The following is a 23,204-nucleotide window of genomic DNA, read 5'->3' as shown; positions in this document are numbered from 1 at the left end:
AATTTATTGGTAGATGACCCATCTTGTGAATTTCTTGCTGATGTTTCTGATATTACTGGTATGATTGTGGTAGTTCCAAAATTGAATGCAACATAAATATAATGAAGGGGTGTTGTTATTTTTATATGTCTTTATATGCCACAGTCCATTTCAGCAATTGTACCTGTAACAGAAACAAAGAAAAAAAATGTATATATGCCTAAAGCTAAACAAAGTATGATAGAGCAGCTAGTTTTTTTTCTATTTAGTAGGTGTGATCTTAATTGCAACAGTAAAGATACATAGCTAGAAAGTAAAAAAGAAATGCAAATTAAAGAAATAATCATAGGTAAGGTCAGAACAATTTCTGAGTATCACTGAGCAATCTAATAAAAATACAACTGAATTTAAATATGGCCAGTTATTGGAATATTCTTTAAATTGTGTTTCTTAAACAAAATATGGGGAAAAGAATTGAAAAATTGTTGTCCATGAATTATGAAATAAATAGTGAACCAGGTTACCTCTTCTGCTTTTGGAAGCACAGAATACAATTTAATTTATGCATCTTTTTTATTTGAACAATAATAATCTTTTTTCCTATTATAATTGGATAATATGTATATGGAAGTGGCTAGATAATTCTAGGTGTTTACTTCAGGTGAATGCAAATAATTTTGGAGAGAGAAATATGACAAGCTACTTGGGTTCAAGACACAGAAGCTAAAATTAGAGTAAAAAAATCAGCATCCTTCAACATTAATTATTTTATTGACTTGAAGTCTCTAGGATATATACAAAGTGTAAGTTCTTTCTGGAACTTCCTGACTGCAGTTACAATCCAATTTTGTAACTGTATTACAGCAGAATCATCTCTTCTATGCTTTCTGAAATTATCTAATCTTTTAATTTGTTTATTACAGAATTCAATGAAGGAGACTTTTGCCGTCAAACTAAATAATTGAAAATGTGTATATACATTTTCTATGTAGTAACCTGGTGACATTATTTTATAAAAAAACATATTTTAAAGTATTTCCTTCATCCTCTCTTTATACATTGCATATATATATATATATATATATATATATATATATATATATATATATATATATATATATATGTAGGTCTTTGGTTATTTGGGTTTTCTCCCACGTAAAATTGGAGGTTTCTTGGCAACGTTTCGACGAAGTCTCATTCGTCATCTTCAGGCTGGTGTTCTCGGCTTTGTGCTTCTAGGAGCAATGTGTGTGATCGCAGCTGTTTCTTCCTTTTAACTGCCAGTGGGGGTGTGAACTGATTGGGTGGGAGCTTGGCTGTGTTCTGATTGGGCAGAGGTGTATTCTGATTGGTTGGGGGTTTGGCTGTGCTCTGATTGGATGGGGGGTTGGCTGTGCTCTGATTGGATGGGTGTGTGTTCTGTTTAGGTGGGGGCTTGGTTGTGTCCAATCAGAACACAGCCAAGCTCCCACCCAATCAGTTCACACCCCCACTGGCAGTTAAAAGAAAGAAACAGCTGCGATCACACACATTGCTCCTAGAAGCACAAAGCCGAGAACACCAGCCTGAAGATGACGAATGAGACTTTGTCGAAACGTTGCCAAGAAACCTCCAATTTTACGTGGGAGAAAACCCGAATAACCAAAGACCTACATACAAACACCCGCGAAAACCTCAGAAAACACACACACACACACACACACACACACACACACACACACACACACACATATATATATATATATATATATATATATATATATATATATATATATATATATATATATGATTTTTAATGTTTTCAATTCCACTTGGGATTCTTAAGGAGTATCACAACAAATATCATATGCGGGCTGTGGTAAAAATTTGCGCGTGGGAACGCTCCTGAACCTAAGGTAAACCAAACTATTTATGGCCATATCCCCGTAAGACTTGTAAGATTCCTTCAAGTCTTATAGTAGTTTCAGAGGTGGGTTTCAGAAGGTTCTGACCAGTTCTGGAGAAGCGGTAGCGGAAATTTTGAGTAGTTCAGAGAACTGGTAAATACCACCTCTGACTGCCCCTACCCCCATCTATTCTCTGCCTCCTGAGTCCCAGCTGATCAGGAGGAAATGTGGATTTTATAGTATCCTTCCCCTGGAGTGGGGTGGGAATGGAGATTTTACAGTATCCTTCCCCTCCCACACTCACCAAGCCACGCCCACAAAGCCATTCCATGCCCACCAAGCCACACCCACAGAACTGTAGTAAAAAAATTTGAAACCCACCACTGAGTAGTTTGATCCTAACTAGTGCAAGAGGAAGGATTTTAAGGGAATAAGTTGTCTGGATGTTCACCTATGCTAGGATCAGAAACCAGCATCTTGCAAGTCTGTCCTAGTTTGTGAGTTTCTGTTGGAATTTCTTTCAATCTCATTTTTTCTCATCAAGATAGAGTTCATTCTCATAAAAAGTTCTAATGAAAGTGGTGCTCAGGGAGAAAATATTAGTGCACCTTGTATACACTATAAAGTTTGCTTTTAAAATAGATAGCATGTATTTGCTCATTGATGTTTCATGGTGAAGATCTAATAGTGTCAGTTCTAAATGAAAGATTCGGAAAGTAAGGAAGCAAAAGACACCTGTTGCTTTTCAGCAACACTATGCTTTCTTTGAAGCTCTATCAGGTCTGGAGATTTGAAGGCAGACTAAAAGGCTTGGGTGTCCTAGTCCAGAGAAATGGATTATTCTAAATATTTTGTGTTCAGCAGCTTATTTGTGCTCCTTATGACCTTTTACTATTCGCTGAGAAATCGAGGTAAATGTCATATCAGATACACTGATCAAAGCCTCAATACTCTAAAGGTCCTTCAAAATCCAGATTGATTATTTGGTTGATTTGAGCACATGTCTTAAGGTTAATCTTTGGTTTGTTTTCCTCTTCCATTAAGGTATGTGTCGCATTGGGGCCATCCTCTTTGTATTTGCTTCTTTGCCCCTTTAGTGAATGGGCATAACTATTAGATATACCCCGCAAAGAGCTGGGGGGGGGGGCACCTTCACACTTTTCCTGCATGCTAAAGAGTCCAAGCTTCTTTGCCTCTTTCCTCCTTGGGAAAGAAATCCTCCTTCCTGAAAAAAGAGGCCGTAATGGAGAAACATCTCTTGATTTCAATTCAGTAAACTGTTGACAGTTTTCCTGAGTTGTTTATATCAGAAGGATAGATTGTAGTTGAGGGAAGCAATCCTGAAGGTGCTTTGGCATCACACTATACAGGACTATGTATAAATTCACATTTTAAATTGTAATCAGAAATTGATTGGCATCCAAATGCAATGGATTCTTGGCATATAGCACCTGTATGCAGTTTCCAAATGGTCTTTAAAGGCAGTCCCATGAAGATGATATTCATGAACAAAGAACTCAGTTTGGACTAAAAAAGAAAAAGAACCCCAAATGTCTCCATAAAAAGTCCCCAGATAACACAGAAATGAACTTTGAGAAACTTTGTTTCAGCCTCATAAAATGTCTGAACAGATTTTTTAATGTTAGACAAATAGATTATATCCAAACTAATTATTATTCTTTTACGATTCCATCTTCTTTTAGATTCTGACCTCTGTTATTAAACCTGTATTAGTCCTTCCTAAAAGAAGCCACAAATGTTACATAGGTTATCACTTAGATGCTGTGCATGTACAGTTCAGTATATATGTTAACCAGGAATGCCCTAAAAGGTAAAGGTAAAGGTTCTCCTCGCACATATGTGCTAGTCATTCCCGACTCTAGGAGCGGTGCTCATCTCCGTTTCTATGCCGAAGAGCCAGCGCTGTCTGAAGATGTCTCCATGGTCATGTGGCCAGCATGACTAAACACCAAAAGCACACAGAATGCTGTTTCCTTCCCACCAAAGGTGATCCCCATTTTTCTACTTGCATTCTTTACGTGCTTTTGAACTGCTAGGTTGGCAGAAGCTGGGACAAGTAATGGGAGTTCACCCCGTTACAAATGTATTTATTGCATATATACATTTGTGTAGGAATGCCCTACACAAATGTACATATGCAATAAATTTCAATCTAATGCACCATTTAGAAGGAAAGGTTGTTTGTCCACTAAATATAAAAGTTGAATATTTTTAACCACAAAAAAAAACCTTTATACAAGAAGACACTTAATTTTATATGCAGAACATGAAGAAAAAACTTCACTTAAGTTATCAGTGTCCAATTTGATTTAAGTCTTCCTAATGCGCTGCTTCTGTATGATTACTTCCCATACTGTAAGTGCTCATCACAGTTTCAGGTGATGTTCCTGCACCATTTTTTATTATTATTTCCCCAAGTGGTCTGTACTAACTTTTACATCAGAGTACAATAATATATTTCTTCAGCTGCCTTTTTGCTTTACAAATATCTGACATGGCTTCTTTCTTTATGGCATAAACTTGACAGATGTATACAATTAATTCTTCTGAGTCTAATATTATATACCACTCCATTCTAGCAGGAGTCTCAAAGGCTTGAGTAAGTCTATTTTTTGTTTTATGGTCAAATTTACTTTTTTTCATTTTTTCTTTTCTTTCTTTTTTTTTTTTTGTTCATCTTTCAAGTTTTTGAAGCTGTCATTAAATTACTGTAGGCGCTATAACTACAAACACCCAAGTCTTAGATTGCTAGGATGACAACAGAAGAAGTAACACTGATGTTTGCATAAAATATACTTGTCTCTGGACTACTTTGAAAATCACAAACTTCACCTCTTAGGGGTGAAATCATGACCCAAATTTGGTGCATCTAAAGTTCACTCATTCTGTAAAACAGGTTTTACTCTCTTACTTTCTCTTACTCACTGCCCCTCTCTGTATGTCTGTCTGTTTCTCTCTCTCTCCAATGTGGAAGATACAGTAGATAAATGTTCACAAACATTTTGTCCCCTGTATTTATCTGAACAGACATATGTAACATGAGGCCTGCTTAAAGCAGACCATTAGAGAGGAATGTATTTCTTTTCTTTTTTAAAAAAATCAACTTATATCCTATATGGAAAGATGGCAGTGTGATTTCTAAGATGACTAAGGGATGGTTCTGAAAACTGAACTGACTGAAATGATGGCATTCAAGAGGAAAAGTGCCAGGAGGTGTGAAAAGAGTACCAAATTGTCACTACCCAGGTTTCGTTGGTGCTTGTAATATCTGAAAATGAGTTATGGTACTTTGAGGTATAAGCATGTGCACACATGTGCAAAAAGTGAACAGCAAAACTGAAAGCCAGTATTTGTTTCAATATGTCCTGAGTGTGAATAATTAAGTAGTAAAATCCTCTTGATAATACTCTGAGTGACACCAATGTCATGCAAAAATATCCAAATGTTCAAGCTATCTGGGCATTTTGCTAGAAAGACAAGTAGATAAACCATCAACCTGTAATATTGGTTCTTAAACATAAAATGTTAAAAAAAGAATTATAAAATTATTTAAGAAGAATAATAGCTAAATAATCACTAGTATAAAATAAAATATCTAATTGATTATTTAATGTAACTTTTGTAAAAGAATATTTGAAATCAAGATGATGAAGCCCAGGGTCAAGGCCAAGATGATATTTTAGCTGTTTCTGGTTATATTGACCTCAATGTCATCTGTCTAAAGTTATGGAAATAATGATATTTAAATATGACCTTTTCAGATACTTTATTGGAGCTGCATATGATTGAAGACAGCATTGGCAATTTAGGTATACCCATATGCTTTTATGTGACATGTTACAAACTAAATAAGATGCTGAGTATCTTATATGATATGTATTAGTAGTCCTCAACATTCAACCATTCATTTAGGGACGATTTGAAGTTACAATGGCACTGAAAAAAATGACTTATGACTTTCACATTTATGATCATTGCAGCATTCTCACAGTCAGGTGATCAAAATTTGGATGCTTGGCAATTGGTATGTATCTATGAAAGTCATAGTGTCCCACGATCATGTCATCACCTTTTGCGATCTTCTGACAAGACAATGGGGAAACCAGATTCACTTAACAACCATGTTACTAACTTAACAACTGTAGTGATTCACTTAACAACTGTTGCAAGAAAGGTGCAAAATGGGGGAAACTCATTTTAACAACTGACTTGCTTAGCAACAGAAATTGTTGCTCAGTTGTCATAAATCAAGGGCTACCAGTAACCCTAACATGAGCTAGAAGGGCTGTGAAGACCTGGATTTTCACTCAGGCCTCTAGCAAATGAAACTGAGACCCCTTGTTTTATTTCTACCCAGTCTATAATTCTTGCCATCTTTTATCTTTGCTTTTATTGCTTTTATTGTAATTTTTTCATTTTGATTTTTTTGAACCATCCAAAATAATTGGGAGTTGAGTGAATGGATAAATTATGATGTGTATACATACATTTCTGAACATCTACATATCCAATGACATAACCCACAATTTCATTTACCCATACAAGCCCCTATGCCTTGTCAAGGCCCCAATCATAGAAGGAGAACAGGCCATGACGGAGACCCCAGACTAACACCGATCACATCTGCCAACCTGCATTGAACTAGCATGACTGATTATGGTCTATTTCTTCCATATATCAATGCAATCTAAAAATCGGCCCTCATTCTTCGGAGGCCCTAGGGCAGCTACCCACAGCAACAGGAAGACCTGCCTGAAAGCAGAGGATACTAAGAATCACTGGTTGTCTTTGGATTTTAGACATAGGATTGGTCAACATTAGAACAATAAAAACCAACACTCGACTAGAAGAACTGCTGATTGAACTCAACAATATGCATTGAGACATTGTTGGAGTACTATGAGTGGTGCAAAGAGCATGGAAAAATACATGCTCGGCCTCACAAGACAAGATAGAAAGACCTGCACACGGATTAGAGAACAAACAAAAGTATACAATATCATCAAGAGAGTATAAGAATTGAAATGGAAATGGGCTGGTCACATAGAAAGAAGAACTGATGGCAGGTGGACCAAGGCACTCATAGAATGGATCCCACTTGATGAAAAACATCCACGAAAGAGAGCTAAAACAAGATGGATTGACAACATCAGCAAATATTGCAGGCCCGAAAGAAAGAAAGCAAAAGAAAGCTCAGGACCGTATAGGTTGGAAACATGCAGAAGAAACCTTCATTCTGCATGGAGAGATAATTTATAGAATGATGATGATGATGGTGATTCATACATTTACATATCTGGAATTTTAATAATAAAAATAATTCATTGTAAAATGGTGAAAACACATAGGTAAATGAATTGTGGAAAAGAATGAGCATCCCAGCAAACTAAAAATGAAAGATAAAGCTTAATTTAAATTTATATACTGGTATCCATAGGGAACACTAGCATCCAGATTTCTGTAAGTCATTCTTCATTTTTATTAATGAACAGGTTCGCACTAATCAATATATTTTTATACCAGAAAACCAATTTGAACATTTTTAAGGATTTGAAAACAACTGATCGTTTTTGGATATGCTGAACATTTTTTTTCTTTGTCTAAGTTTAATTTATAAAGGTCTTCTCCTAATCCAGATTACTGTACTAACAGATAATATTGGTCTGTACGTTTGCTCTAGAATAATAGAAAACTGTTAAGGAATTATGTCCTGGTATCCTCAAATGTCTCATTCAGCCATATTTGATTAAAATGTGCAGTTTAGTAATATAGTACTAATTAGGAGTTCTAAACAGTAGCAGTACAACCACCATAGCTGCAGAAATAGGGAGTTCGGTTAAATCTTGGTTATGTATATTTGGTTATATATGTTTGCAGTCCTTATATCACAGAAATGCAATTTCTTCAGAAAAATAAGTCTGAAATACATATCTTCCTTCAGGTTTATGTATAAAATGTATATTCTTATTAGAATAAGGTAAAGGTAAAGGTTCCCCTCACACAAATGTGCTAGTTGTTCCCGACTCTAGGGGGCGGTGCTCATCTCCGTTTCAAAGCCGAATAGCCAGCACTGTCCGAAGATGTCTCCATGGTCATGTGGCTGACATGACTGAATGCCAAAGGTGCACGGAACACTGTTATTTTTCCCCCAAAGGTGGTCTCTCTTTTTCTACTTGCATTTTTTTACATGCTTTCAAATTGCTAGGTTGGCAGAAGCTGGGGCAAGTAATGGGAGCTCACTCTGTTATGCAGTGCTAGGGATTCAAACTGCTGAACTGCCAACCTTTCGATCAACAAGCTGAGCGTCTTAGCCACTGAGCCACCATGTCCCTCTTCTTATTAGAATACATAATGCAAAATTAAACCACCAAGAAGTTTGATATTGCATCCATGTATAATTCAATGGTGCTGATACTTAATATGTAGATTTGAGTAATTTGTTGCCTCTAATTTATATTCTGTACATTATTATTCTTGTTTGCCAGATGTTCCACTGTCCTTTTCCAGAAACATGAGTATGGTAGAAGATTCCAGAGTTATGAATCCCACATCTAATAATGCATTCAAAGCAGGGGGGATGCAAGTGTTTAGGCACATCATAGATGCTGTATCAGTTAATTAGCTGAAGACATGCAAGTGTCCTTTCACATTGCCTGGGTACATGAGTGTCTTCAATCATGCTTATTTTAACCTTTTTACAGAATATTCTATAGCAGTGGCTGGCTGGGGAATTCTGGGAGTTGAAGTCCACCCATCTTCAAGTGATCGAGATTGAGAAACACTGTTTTATAGAATAGCTGATCCCAAAATCTGGCTGACTCAACCCCTTTAAGCTCTCAAAAAAACTTTAATAACTTGGCTCTTTCAACAAGTCTTTGATGTCTGATGTAATAGTAATTTTTTTCCTTCTTCAAAGGGAGCGTTTTAATTGTTATTAGGTCACTGCTTGTTCTACTGGTGGGAGGCAATTGATTATATTTTATGGTAGCATTGTGCTTTAATCCTATTACTGAAATTAGGAAAGTAAACCTCTCAGGGTCAGTTGCAAATGAAAATGACACATAAGTCTAGTTAGTTGAATGAAAGGAGAAATGAACAAATCAATACTATTTTTCAATATGAAATAAAAAAAAATAGGTGGTCTTATAATTGCAAATTACTATACTGGGCATTTTATTCAGTAACAGTAATATACTTAGCTACATAACTTGATTTTTTTTGCCCCACCTGCTATTCACAATTATCTTACTCATTTAGATTATTTCAAAAATACTTTTGTCTGTTTGTTTGTTATAGATGGTTAAAGTAGTTTCAGTCTGTTTTCTCTTTGTGTATTTGCACACAGTTATAAAGGACGATTCAACTTATATAGTTCTGTGTGGTTCAGATTCAAAAACACTTTTCTAAGAAGCTATTCATGAAACTATTCAGAGATATCAATAAAAACTGAAGTCAGTGTGGATCTTCTGATCTTCTAACTATTGAACTACATGTTCCTACACTTGGCTTCAAATACTTCTCAGAGGAGGATATGTGTTTGTATATTATACCTTTGAAGTAGCATGTTTTTCATTCATTTATTTAGTCTTCTTCCTAGTGAATAAACCATTGATCTAATGAGTTATTTAAAAAAGAAAGAAAGAAGCTGATTGATGTAGTTCCAGTTATGTAAACCAGCCCAATGATCTAGAAATTCAGAAGCTGAATTTCAAACGGACTTCCCTGATTGCATCTCCCAGAGAAATGTACAAAGTAGAACATAAGATATGTCTCTTCTTGAACCTAACAAAGTATAAATATGCCCTGGCAACATTTTTCCTCTGCCATTTCCCCATGTTATTGCCTTCATTTCATTTCCATCTATGAATTAAATAGCCTTAATTCAGCTGTATTTTTCCCTTTTTTTGACACAAACCAAGGCCAGTTTGAAGATGTGTATAATGTATGACTCTGAATTGATGTTTGCTGACAAGCAGTGACTAAAAATTGAGTTAACAGAGACAGAATAGAGATGGGCGAAAGGAACAGTAAATTTCATGCTACTTGTCTACTGACTCAAGGATGGGCATCACTGTCATTGTAATGGGGAATTTTCCTTAATGTTATATTGCAGTTATGATTTCATCAGATTCCATAGGAAGGGTATCTTTTTTTCTTCTCCTTTCCTTTTCCTTTTCTTTTTTCTTTCACAAAAATTTATATATGGAATCAGCCATTCTTTTCCTAAACAGGTCCTTTGAGTAATAGAATATCAAGCAGTGGTGAAATCTAAAATTTGTTACTACCGGTTCTGTGGGCATGGCTTGGTGGTGGTTGGGGGTAATGTAACTGGGTGGGCGTGGCCAATTTTTTTTTTACTTTTAAAAGCATTTTTTCCGCCAAAGAGGTTGTAGAAAAAATGCTTTTAAAAATAAAAAAAAAGCTTCTGATGATTGTGCGGCTCAGCTAGGTATGGGAGGAGGGCAGGGATTTTTGCTACCGGTTCTCCGAACTACCCACCTCCATCACTACTGGATTGGGCGATCCGGTCCGAACCGGGAGCATTTCACTCTTGATATCAAGAGTCTTCTTGTTGCCAAAAGTACTTGCAAGTCCTGTCCCATTGCACAAAGCTTTTTTAAAAAAAAAAAAAAACTAAAGAATTTTATTTTAATAAAAAATACTTAAAAATTTTCACTTTAGAATTCTAGATTAGAATTTAGATTTTTTTTAAAACAATCTTCATATAAAATGCAAAAACAAAAAAGAAAATTTAGATTCTGTCAAACAGTAAATGGGACAAAACAAATATAAGTCTGACCTATCTCCCTAGTGGGGATAACTACTGGTGCAGACATTGTTTCTTACCAAGGACCCTAGTTGATAATTACTCAGTTGGAGGGAGAAACCAAATGCTTTCTTGTTAACAGACTTCTCTTCTAAATTAACAGGAAGATTGCAAAATTCTGTTCAGCATCTTTAAGGATGTGAGTCTAAGGTTGGGATTGTCAACCTTGAATTTATATTGCTATTCAACTAGGTATTATATATTTTATTAATACATCTATGATATATCTTTTTTATGTTAATATTCCTTAAGAGCAATGGTGGGATTCAGCCAATTTGCACCACTTCGGGAGAACCGGTTGTTAACTTTCTGAGCAGTTTGGCAAACTGATTGTTGGAAGAAATCATTAGGGCAAAGAACTGGTTGTTAAATTATTTGAATCCCACCACTGCTTAAGAATTATTTTAGTTTGTAATATTTGCTTATGGAGGGAGGGAGGGAGGGAGGGAGGGAGGGAGAGAGAGAGAGATGGATGATAGGAAGATCTCCTAGAGACGGGAACCATATTATTACAGGAAATTGAAAAATTCGGCAATCTTCAATCTTCAAGGAATCTTACTAACAGGCAAAATGAGGAACTGGAAGAGAAATTGGGGATCCAAATTGTCAAAAAAGTGAAATACCTGGAAATTTGGTTAACGGTGAAATGCTCCTTGATAAAAGAGGACAATTACAATAAATTAGTATAACAGATACAAAAAGATTTGGATAATTGGGCAAAATTACAAATATCTTTAATTGGCAGAATCACCACAGTAAAAATGAATATGCTACCTAAATTTTTGTATCTCTTCCAAACAGCACCAATAAAATTGGGGATTTTTTTTTTAACAATAAAACAAACAAAAATAGCAAAATTTATTTGGTTGGGGAAAAGAGCCTGAATAAAGCTCAAACTTTTATAAGATTCTAGAACCAAAGGAGGTTTTGGCCTCCCTGACTGGGAATTATACTATCAAGCAGCGGCCGTGACATGGCTTAAAGATTGGATCCAACTGAACAATAAAAGGGTATTAACATTAGAGGGCCATGATCTCCAACTCGGCTGGCACACATTTCTTTGGGAAGGGAAAAACAAAACCCACACATATTTTCAGAGACACGTAGTGAGAGATACTTGGATAAACATTTGGGGAAAAAATAGGAAAAATCATTATAAGAAAATTCCAATTTGGCTATCAACAATGGAGGTGATGATTTATCCAAACATATTAGATTTAAACAAGGTGGTGAGGTATTCGGAATTATTAGATGAACAAGGAGACTTAAAATCTGATCAGGATTTAAAGAATCAAGGAATAAAGATTGATTGATGGCCCTATCTCCAAATTAGAACAAGTTATAAAAAAAAATTAGAACAATATGACATTTATGGAAAACAATTGGAACTTGATAAAATATTATTAGGGACAGGGGACAAAATGATTACCAAAACATATAATTTCTTCCTAAGATTTAAAATGGAAGAAGAAAATGTGAAGGAGACGATGATAAGTTGAGCCAGAAATTTTGGATACAGTATTGAATTGGACCATTGGGATAAATTATGGGAGAAAAAATATAAACTAACGATGTCAGCCGCTTACAAGGAAAACCTCTATAAAATGTTCTACTGTTGGCATTTACCACCAGCCAGATTGGCCAAAATGTTTTCAAATTGTTCACCCAAATGCTGGAAATGTGGTTATAAACAGGGAACCTTCTACCACATGTGGTGGATGTGTCCCAAAGCCAGGTAGTATTGGCATAAGATAAGGAAATGGTTGGAAGAAATAACTGAACAAAAGATCAAATTGAAGCCGGAACTATTTTTTATTGGGCATCTTTGTCACTGCATTTTTTTGTATTTGCCAGCTGTGCTTGAACTCTAAGACTTACCGTAGCTGATCAGAGCTCTTATCTCTAAGCTAACTGCGCATGTCCACATTCTTTCACTTTCTTCTAACTTTCTTTGTTCACCTGCCAAGAGGTCCGGCAGGAACGCTGCCAAGATGTAATCATTAGCTAGTAAGACTGTTTTTACTTTCCTTATAATAAAATGTGTTTATTAGAATATATCTTGGTTTTATTTTTCTTAAAGTATACTTCAAGGAAAGGACACGATCCATTCTCTAATCAAGGTGCATTTACCCAAAAGCAGAATGGGATTAATTGCCACCTTGACACGTGGCAGCAGAAGGACGGTTTGATTTATGGCTTTTTTCCTTGCTTGTTACTTTGATGGTTAGACCTCTAGGCCAGTTTAGCCAGATGATTATTTTCGGCGACTGAGGAACGCTGATTATTTTTTGCAAATATGCCGAGAAAGAAAAAGAAATACAGAACGCTGCCAAGATGTAATTAATTAGCTAGTAAGATGTTTTTACTTCTTTATAATAAAATGTGTTTATTAGAATATATTTCGGTTTTATTTTCTTAAAGTATACTTCAAGGAAAGGTCACGATCCATTCTCTAATCAAGGTGCAATTACCCAAAAGCAGAATGGGATTAATTGCCACCCTGACAATCTTAGATGAGAAAATGGGTAAAAAAATTCAATACATAATATTACATATATTAATGGCATCCAGAATCGTCTTTGTGCAGAATTGGAAACAAATTAATATCCCTTCAGAGGCATTGATAATAAGAAAAGTATATGAGTGTGCAGAAATGGATAGGAAATGAAAGAGAAAGAAGAATCTGAGTACTACCAAATTTGTAGTAGATAGTATACCTGGCTTGAGAACAGGAGTAAAATTAATGTATAAGATGTACAATGTATAATATATAATATATAAGAACTATATAATATTGGTGATAATTTGATTATATGTGAGTAGATATTACTATAACTTAAACAATTGTATAATATAGGATAGTGAACCATAGAAATAGAATCTATGTAAATATGGATGTTATGGATGATATTGTTACCGATACGGAAAAGCTGTGATAAGTGAAAATTTGTGTTTTGAGTTTTAAATGTTGAAAACGTTCAATAAAAATATATTTTTTAAAAAGATAGATAGATGATAGACAGACTCTTCCATGATTACCATGTGAGTTGGGCAGTGAATATGGCTTGATCTCTCTCAACTTTATTATTTGCAGGGTAGAAGCAGAAACATGTACTGACATAGCTACTTTAGACCATCTTCCTGTTCAAAATAATAATACACTTCTAGAATAGGGTGTGCAGTGATGGATAATTATACTAGTGATGATTTTTTTGACAGATGATATTATGTTCCTATAATACTGTTAGTAGCACTGAGCTGTATTTTGTTTGCAGTAGGAACAATGTGGGGTGTAACTGATCAGTTGGGTTGTGGGTTCCCAGGAGTTCAGTAAAGCAGATGGAAAATGCTGAGAGTAGCATCTGGCCCATGGCACACAAATGGTTGTGTTGTAATGGAAATGGAGAGGGTTTTATAAACCTGCAAACTTTTGCAGTTGTTCTATATGCTCTATAAACTAAGTTACATTGGGGAACTTAAAATTTCCATTTCATAAGCCATAGACTAAGAGGATTTCTGCACTAGTAATTTATGGTGTCACTCAGTCATCTCTGTTATAAAACCTGAATTCATTGACAATATATTGCCACAGCACTGGCTGAGTGACACTATAAACTACTGATGCAAAAATGCTCTAAGGATAAATATGCACATGCCTACTTATAACTTGATGATGGCAATAGTGAGTGATAATTAGCAATATGAAAACTTACCTCAGAAATAAATAATGGAGACGAACCTTTCATGTTTCCTGATCTGAAAAGAAACTCATTCTGAACCTTGGAAATTTACTAGTGTAGGAGGGGAACACCACCAAGACAGTGCCAGGGCCAGTAGGACATAATCAACTCAGAAAGGCAAAGGCCACAGGCATAGGAAAATGACCTTCCCAAAATAGAACACATGAACATTGGGGCCATTTAGGAACAAAAGAGGACCCAGGGAAATGGCACACACAAAAGACACAGGACATGCCAGGAAAGGAACTATCAAGACAGCAGAAACTAGGAGAGCAAAACAAAAGGAATGGCAGAGGATTAGCAAAAGGAAAAGATTTGATCAATAGCCCAAGCAATCTGATAAGAGTCAAGCTGGGGGTAAGGGTTTACCTGATAACAACATGATCAGCTTAAGGCTAGAAGCAAATAATAAGAACAGAAGAGAACAAAAGAACACGAGACCAAATAACCCAGACACCACCCAGTTTCAAGTGGGGAGAAACTAGAATAAGAAAACACAGGGCAATCCATGAACACACACACAAAGGGAAGACCCACAAAAGCAACAAAAGAAGCAAAGAAATTTCCTTTGTACAGAAAAGTATAAGAATGTATGCTTACCTTGTAACGATGTCAGCTCACCCAGGAATGCTGGTCCATGACTTCGCTCGATCTGACTTCCTGAAAAATAAAGAAAACTTGCTTTCATGCAGCTCGCTTCTCTCGCGGTTTTGCGCGGCGCCGGAACGCTCTCCCAGCCAGGAAATTCGAACCCTCGGGGAGGGGAAACCTCTCCTCCCTTCTAACACTAGCTTTAATTCCTATTTAATCAGTGTAAACATACAGCTGAATTACGTTTCATTGGGCTATATTGGTACACAAACAAACATAAACAACAGAAGCTCTTTGCCTAAAGAAGATTAGACTTCAGAGAAATGTCTATGTTGGAAGACTTTGCCACAACCATTAGTTTTTTGCATGAAAAGAATTTGTATTATTATGTTATATGCGTTATATGGAAAAATTACCAGAGCCAAATGATCAAGGAAAATTGAGAGTATTGTTACAGAGGTCTAAATAAGGTCTTTTTGTTAAATTCTTTATTTGGATAATGATAAGTACAAGATCTCTAAACATCAATACTTAAGTGAATGTTCCACTTTTATATCTGAGTTTTGCAGCAATTGCTTCTACTTGATTAACTGGTCTATGCAATACAATAATCTCATACAAGTTGGAGTTATTTCCAAGACTAAAATCAAGACTTATACATTTTGTTCTTTTCCATTTAAAGGGACTGTTCAACATGACAGATACAAAGCATGATAGATTATTACTAATAAAAGATCTTTTATTCCAGGAACTGGAGTGTTTCATGGTTTTATCATAAACAGATTTATTTTAAGAATGATGATTTAAATGCTTTTAACCAAACCTAATCTGCCAAATATTTTAAAACAGACACAAATTTTCACTCATTACAGCATTTACAAATTGGTATCCATATCATCCATAATATTCATATTTACATAAATTCTATTTCTATAGTTCATTAACCTATATTATACCATTGATTGAGTTATAATAATATCTACTGACATATAATCACATTATCATCAATATTATATAGTTCTTATACATTATACATTATATATTTTACTTTATACATCTTATGCATTAATTTTACTCCTATTCTCAAGCCTTATTAAGATTTAAAATGGAAGAAGAAAATGTGAAGGAGACGATGATAAGTTGGGCTAGGAATTTCGGATACTGTATTGAATTAGGCCATTGAGATAAATTATGGGAGAAAAATTATAAATTAACGATATCAGCTGCCAATAAGGAAAACCTCTACAAAATGTTCTATCGGAAACTGAATGGTTCTTGTGTTTGCATAACAGCTGTCTATGACTAGGAATTGCTGATTCAGAGCCTAACCTAGAAACCTTACTAAACAGCTAATGGGTAGTTTTAGAACAGATGATAAGAACTGACTTTTAAAATGCTTGCAAGGGCTGCTTTTTATGTTTTATGTTTTAAATACAGTAGAATATTAAGCATTTGCCATGTATGAAGTTTGTTACAGATCACATTTTATGACATTTCATATTGTTGCTTCTCCATGTTTTATCTATATCAGGAAAAGACAGGACCTTGAGTTGTACTAAATGGGTATTATTTTTTCCCATGGCCAAGTAGCAACTATTCATGCACTTCCTTCTATATGGTCTCAGCCTCTCATACATTTATTGTAGCAATATAAGATGAAACACTAGAAAAATGATTTCAGTCTTGGTTAATGTCTCACTAGAGAATGAAAATATCTAGTTATTTCATCAGTTATTATTTATTAAGCACTGGATCTCTTTATCATTCCAGAGATCATTGGTATTACAGTCCAAAACGATTTTGAATCTTTGTTCCTTAAAAAAATGCTTATTTAAAACGCACTGGAATATTGTGAAATAATTAATACATTTTTGCCCTAATTCATTTTAGGGTTACCAGTGTATCTGCCAGCCTGGCTGGGAAGGGCCATTTTGTGAATCTGAATCTAATGAGTGTAACTGTGGTCTGTGTAAAAACAGTGGAACATGCATTGATCTCTTCAATGACTTTCGGTAAGAAGCATCCTCTCTGCACTAAATCATATCCTTCCTTGGTGTTTTACAATTTATTGACCTTGTTTCATTTGCTGAAGTTCTAAAGTTGATTAGAGAGAAGGACTCTCTTGAATCAAGAATAACTTCTGATGATTACATGGATATGTGTATCTAGCTTTTTTCTATTTTTGGCAAATATTATGAAAGTAAGCTACCATTGACTTTTTCCATAACATTTTAGCCGTTCAGTCTAATCTTATAGTTCTATGATTTCCTGGTGGTATTCATCCAAATCTAGCAACATCTGTCCCTTCTTAGTTTTGTTTTGTTTTTTTTTCAAAATTTGCCAAATTCTGCTACAGGCTGCAACCTGTTGTGGAGGCTTTAAAAGCCCTTTACTGCAATTATTAAGAAGCTTTTGACATATTGGGATCAAGAGTTTGTTGGAGTGCTGATGTGTATTAAGCAGTCCATTGAGGAAGAAAAAAATGATTGTATGGAAATGTGCAGGCATTTAATCCTCTTTTATACTGAAAGGAGAAAAGTACTATATTCCTCATTTTAAAAGCCTCTGTTTCATGCCCAGTGATTTATGCTCAGCTTTCAAGGTATATTATCTTTTTAATACTCAAAACGGCTGACATAAAAAGCAGTCCTCCTGGTTCATTTGTTTATTCATAGAGACATCAGAGAGCAGTCAAAGTCTCCATGCTTGAAGTACAAAAGGATGAAACTTGGTCAGGTCTCTTAACTTTAACTTTGATTTTAATAACTATTTCCATCAATGTACCCTACTAGCAAATACAAAATTAGCAAGAATTTTTTTTTTCAATCCATCACAGTACTCTTTTTAAAAATGCAAATTACTTTGGCTATATTTTGTTGAGGTTAGGGCCCTATTATATCTGTGTGTGTATGTGTGTGTGTGTATAGGTATATACCATATTTTTTGGAGTATAAGACACACCTTTTTCCCCCAAAAAAGAGGGTGAAAATCTGGGTGCGTCTTATACTCTGAATGTAGCCCCGCTCAGCTTCTCAAATGGAGGTTTCAGAGGCTGAAAAAAGCATCAGAAATGAAGCTTTAGAAAAGAAGCCCCCAAACACAGCTTTAGAAAAGAAGCCCCCAAACAGAGCTTCAGAGACTTTTTTTCTGAAGCTCTGTTTCAGAGGCTTTCAGAGGCAGAAAAAAAGAAAAAAGAAAAAAAGAAAAAGAAAAATCAAGGCACAGAGCTTACAACCAAGGAACCTGTTGCTAAAATTCACCTCTGGGAACAACTGACTGGGGGTATTCCAGAAGGCTGATCCACCTGCCAGTCAGCTTTTTTCTTATTTTCCTCCCCAAAAACTAAGGTGCGTCTTATACTCCGGTGTGTCTTATACTCCAAAAAATATGGTATGTATGCATATAGATATATGTGTGTATGTATAGTATGCACTGTGTATGTTTGTAGTGTGTATATACACAAACTACACACACATACACAGTGCATGCATATACTATATATGTTATATAATTTGTAGAAATCTATTTCTATATTCTGCATATACACAGAGGAAGAAAGAAACATAGTTTGGCATAATAGTTAAAGGCACAAGACTAAAAAACAGGAGACTGTAAATTTCCTTGGAAGCCACTCAGAACTGCTTTATTCACCAATAAATCACCACCAGATTTGTGGTATATAAATTTAATAGATGATGATGAGAAGGAGAAGGAGAAGGAGAAGGAGAAGGAGAAAGAAAAATGGTATAGGATCAACAAATTTGTTTATCAGTGACCAGGAACATATTGCACTATGCACAAACTGAGAAGACAGGCATATTTACACATATTTAAGCAAACAGAATATCAGAGTTGGAAGAGACCTTGGAGATCTTCGAGCCCAACCCTTTTACACATTTGACCTGTATTTAGTATACCTATATATTTCTTTTTCTTCCATAGTTGCATCATTTATTGTGATGCTACAATACCTGTTAAACTACTGTTGTGACTACTATACTTTTTCAACGGTGGTTTGTTCGCTAGAATTTTTTCTTTCTGCAAGAAAATGTGAAGGGTTATCTTCCTTGCCCTTATCCCATTGCTAAAATTACCCATTTGTTTGATACTTAACTTCTTCAGTGCTTCATTCCTGGGACTTGGATACTGGAAAGCAAATTTGGAATGTCAGGATGTATTCTAGACAACCTCTGTTTGCTGTTAGTGTTATTTTTAAGATTTTTAGCCCACTTTTTTTTCACATACAACTCAAGGCAGCAAACATATCAAATAGTCCTTCCTCCTTCTGTTTTCCCCACAACAACAATCCTGTGAGGTGAGCTGGGCTAAGAGAGAATAACTCACCCAAAGTCACCCATCAGTTTTAATGTGAATAAGTAATTAAGTAATTCTGGTATAAAATAATGATTTCCTGTCCAGTTAATGGAGGAGGCTAACCAATAAAAAGTGTGTGTGTGTATGTATGTATGTGTGTATATTATATTAACTTACATAAATATATATATATATATTTCATGGGTAGAGGTATGCAAGTTTTGGTGTATTCGGGTCTTTTCCCATGTAAGATTGAGCATATCTTGGCAACGTTTTGACGAGGTTGAACACAATTGCAGAACACAAGAATGCAATCAGAAAAGAAGAAAAAACTTCTTCCCTTTTCCAGCATCTTAAAACAACAGGACACGAAATTGACTTTGAAGGAACCAAATTAATCTCCAAAACTGAACACTTCAACAAGAGAATAATCATGGAAACCATCAAAATAGAGAAACACCCCCATAACATGAATAAACGCGACGATACCTCCCGCCTACCAGACATCTGGAAACTAGCCCTAGTCAACTGAAGAGTCCCAGCCACAAAGATTAATACTGGACCCAAGATAACACATGACACCACCACCAATCATCCTCACCAGATTCAAACCCAAACCCATCCCATAGATGAAATACAACCACCATCCAGAAGCCAGACCACGGCGGCATCACCAGCTGCTGTACCCCCCTCTGATCCCCACACAAAGCAAACTGACACACGCCATGAACACATGGCAAGACCTCAAACTTGGAGCCAAACCAAAACCCAGGATGTGGCATCACAGCCATCTGCTCAGGACATTACATCAAAAAACTCAGGATATCACAACACTAGAACTCAGGATGTTAACACACAGCCCATTACCCAGGTCATTAAAATACAAAAGACTAATGGGCACACATCAAGGACCTCACCCACACAGGATGTTATGAAACAGCTGACTAATCTGCAAACATTAACTCCATCAACCAATCAAGATGTAACAACACAGGCAACTAACCTGCTCACAGCAACAAAGCCAGCACCCCACACCTCCCCACCAGTATTTATAGAGAGACGGCAGCTCCGATCACGCTTTCCTCGCACAAGCACGAAGCCAAAGACATCAGCCTGAAGATGACGAGTGGGACCTCATCGAAACATCACCAAGATACGCTCAATCTTACATGGGAAAAGACCCAAATACACCAAAACTTGCATATATATATAAGCTACAGTATTGTAGGATCTGCCCCACAAGGCAGATGCCAGGGTTAAAATGGTTATTGGTCCAGAGACAAGCACAATACATTCCATTGGCCATATGTATGTTACTACCTTATGTGACAAAATTTATATTTAAATTGTTATTGTTATAATATTGTTGCATATATACATTCTCTAAATAATCATTAAGAAGCTGAGTTCTCATTTAGAAATGTTGAATTGTCATTGTTTCTCCATTTGGAAGACTTCTTGACACACTTGGTACTGAATTTATGGGAGTTACTTCCTGGCATGAGTTTTGCTCATCTGAAGGTAGTGCAACTTATTAATTTGGTGCAACTTATTTCTATAAGGTGTGTGTGTGAGTGTGTTGTAGAAATATAGAGAGATTCTCAGTCATCCAGGTCATGGTTGTCCCAAAGATGCTTTTTCAAAAGGCAACTGGACTCTCTTTGTTTTTCCTGGAAGACGTTTCGCTTCTCATCCACGAAACTTCTTCAGTTATTTGAATTGTCATATTTTATCAGTAGGAGTGAAATTGTTCTTTAGTCGGGAATGTTGTCATCCTTCTTATTCTCATCGATGGTCCCTTATTGGTGTGGGACTGTGTTATGAAAATGTAGCCCCTACACTGCTCTCTCTGTATATCAGCAGAGGTGTCTAATGAATTCCCTAGCCAACCATGTTGGTTAGGGAATTCTGGGAGTTAAAGTTCACAAGTCTTAAAGTTGCCAAAATTGAACAGCCTTGCTAATATAAAGCTGGAAAGCACTGGGACTATTTCTTATTGTTTGCTTACTTTCTGATGCTGCTGTGGAAATCCTTTCTGAGGGCTAACTGAAAAGTTAGTCACTGTAGCTTCTCTGAATAATTTAAACAGATCAATACATGACAGATTTTGTTTGGCCTCCTTGGTCTTTCAATTTATTTTCATTTGCTTTCTTCTATAAAATGAAAGGCAAATAGATTCTTCTATTCAGCCCAAAGTTTAAAAGTAATGCCATAGCTTCATTTTTTTGTGACGCTGTAAATGATCATGTCAACCCACAGTTCTGAATGCTTTTTATATTTGTTTACATTTTGCCGCTAATCAGTCGTAGTTCCTTTGATGCCAAAAATTTCATCACTAGAATGAAAGGATTCAGAGGTATTGCAAGAGCAAATCTTTCACTCCTCTCATTCTGTTGGTGTTGACAAGAAATTATCCTGCTGGCAGGGAAAGGTCATCGTGGACCACTTGACTACACATGCAGAATAAACCAGAAAGCAAAAAGCTTTGTGAGTTTTAAAAGCCTAACTTGAATTGTCTTATTTATTTAATTGGTTATCCATCACAAGTTGTTTGGTCTTTCGATGAAAAATTTATTTTCCAGTTCCTGTTTGGTACATAACTGGTTTCAAATGAATAATTCTTATTCTTTCTGTAAGATTGGATTTATAAAAATATTGCATCAGTCTTTTCTTGAATCAGATGCTGAAATATACTCAATACAATACTTGGCACCTATTTCTAGATGCTTCAAAGTGCAATCTTCTACAAGTCTTATTAAGTCTAATGGGACTGCCTTTTTGTATTATAAATACTCTAAGATTGTATTTCCCAGTACCTCAAAAGCACATCATAGAAGAGAGAACCCTAAAGCATTCTTCTGTTTTAATGAAACCAAAATAACTCTTTCTTAGATGTGAAACTGAGGAAGGATAGGAGTTTATTTAAAGCTTTTTTATGCCATCAGTAATAAATGAGGGTGGTTTGTTTTATCACATGAAAAAGTTCTGCTGTTCTAGTGGTTTTGATATATTATAATAAAAGAGATTAGTTTATCTCTACCATAATGTACAGAAGAAAGCCAGAAACAGCATTGAAAAAGGAGCAATATAGTTATCAAGGATTGAGGTGGAAAGGAATTATAAACAGATCTACATATGCATCATCAAGACATGCTGAGAGTAATCAAAATAAGAAGTCATAAATGATGAATAAGCTTGCCTTTGAGATATGTACATATTTATAAATATTACTTTAAATTCTGATGTTCAAAACAGAAGTGCCTTCTCCAAATCATCTAACACCATAGGTTCTCTGATATAGAAAATCTGACTGAATATCTATAGTACTGCCAGCTTTTTAAATATCTAACAATCTTAATCTTCCACAAATAACTTTGTGGAAAATTAAGATTGGGAAGTCTCTTTCTGCAAGCTTCAGGCTCCCCTACTGTCCAGGATTGGCTTGCAAATTCTGTGTTGTCCAAGTACATCTGAGAAAGTGGAATTAATAGAATAGATCACCAATTCTGAGACACTTGGGACAGCTTAGTGGCAGTTTTATGGGTAGCTTGTCTTGCTGGCAGCTCGATGGGGAGAAAATGAGAAGCATTGTAGTTGCTGTTTCTTTGCCTGACCACCCAGGAATTTTTTTTCCCTCCTTTCCTCAGTGGCAAAGCACTACGACTGGTTTGTTCTTTACCACAAAGCTTCTTGCTGGGTTACAATATATACTAAAATGTTGGGATGTTTCACAATCTATTTTCCCTATTTGGTACTGGATGTATTGGAAACTGGACATCAGTGCAATGAACCAGTGAAATATCAAATTGTCTGATATAAAAAAAAACAAACAACACAGGATAATAT

General features: G+C 35.7%; 1 protein-coding gene and 1 long non-coding RNA gene across 5 annotated transcripts in view; one reads left to right on the top strand and one right to left on the bottom strand.

Annotated features, from left to right (window-relative positions):
• The window catches only part of EYS (EGF-like photoreceptor maintenance factor), a 765,120-nt gene that overhangs the window by 217,516 nt on the left and 524,400 nt on the right, over nt 1-23,204 (top strand). Inside the window, exon 18 of the mRNA XM_087882471.1 lies at nt 16,935-17,056. Within this exon, the coding sequence (XP_087738597.1) occupies nt 16,935-17,056 (122 nt within the window). The remainder of the gene's footprint in view (nt 1-16,934; nt 17,057-23,204) is intronic.
• The window catches only part of LOC117676871 (uncharacterized), a 192,384-nt gene that overhangs the window by 124,933 nt on the left and 44,247 nt on the right, over nt 1-23,204 (bottom strand). For 3 of the 4 annotated variants that reach the window (XR_015731359.1, XR_015731356.1, XR_015731357.1), the window contains exon 1: nt 15,054-15,195. This is a non-coding gene — a long non-coding RNA (uncharacterized LOC117676871). Of the gene's footprint in view, nt 1-15,053; nt 15,196-23,204 lie in introns of those variants that run through there. The other variant, XR_015731358.1, reaches the window with a different exon arrangement.

Source organism: Pantherophis guttatus, chromosome 1, assembly GCF_059756535.1.
Source record: "Pantherophis guttatus breed Tessera chromosome 1, ASM5975653v1, whole genome shotgun sequence".
NCBI classification, from domain to species: domain Eukaryota; kingdom Metazoa; phylum Chordata; class Lepidosauria; order Squamata; family Colubridae; genus Pantherophis; species Pantherophis guttatus.
Note: the sequence above shows the minus strand (reverse complement) of the source record. Positions and strands in the feature narration are given on the sequence as shown.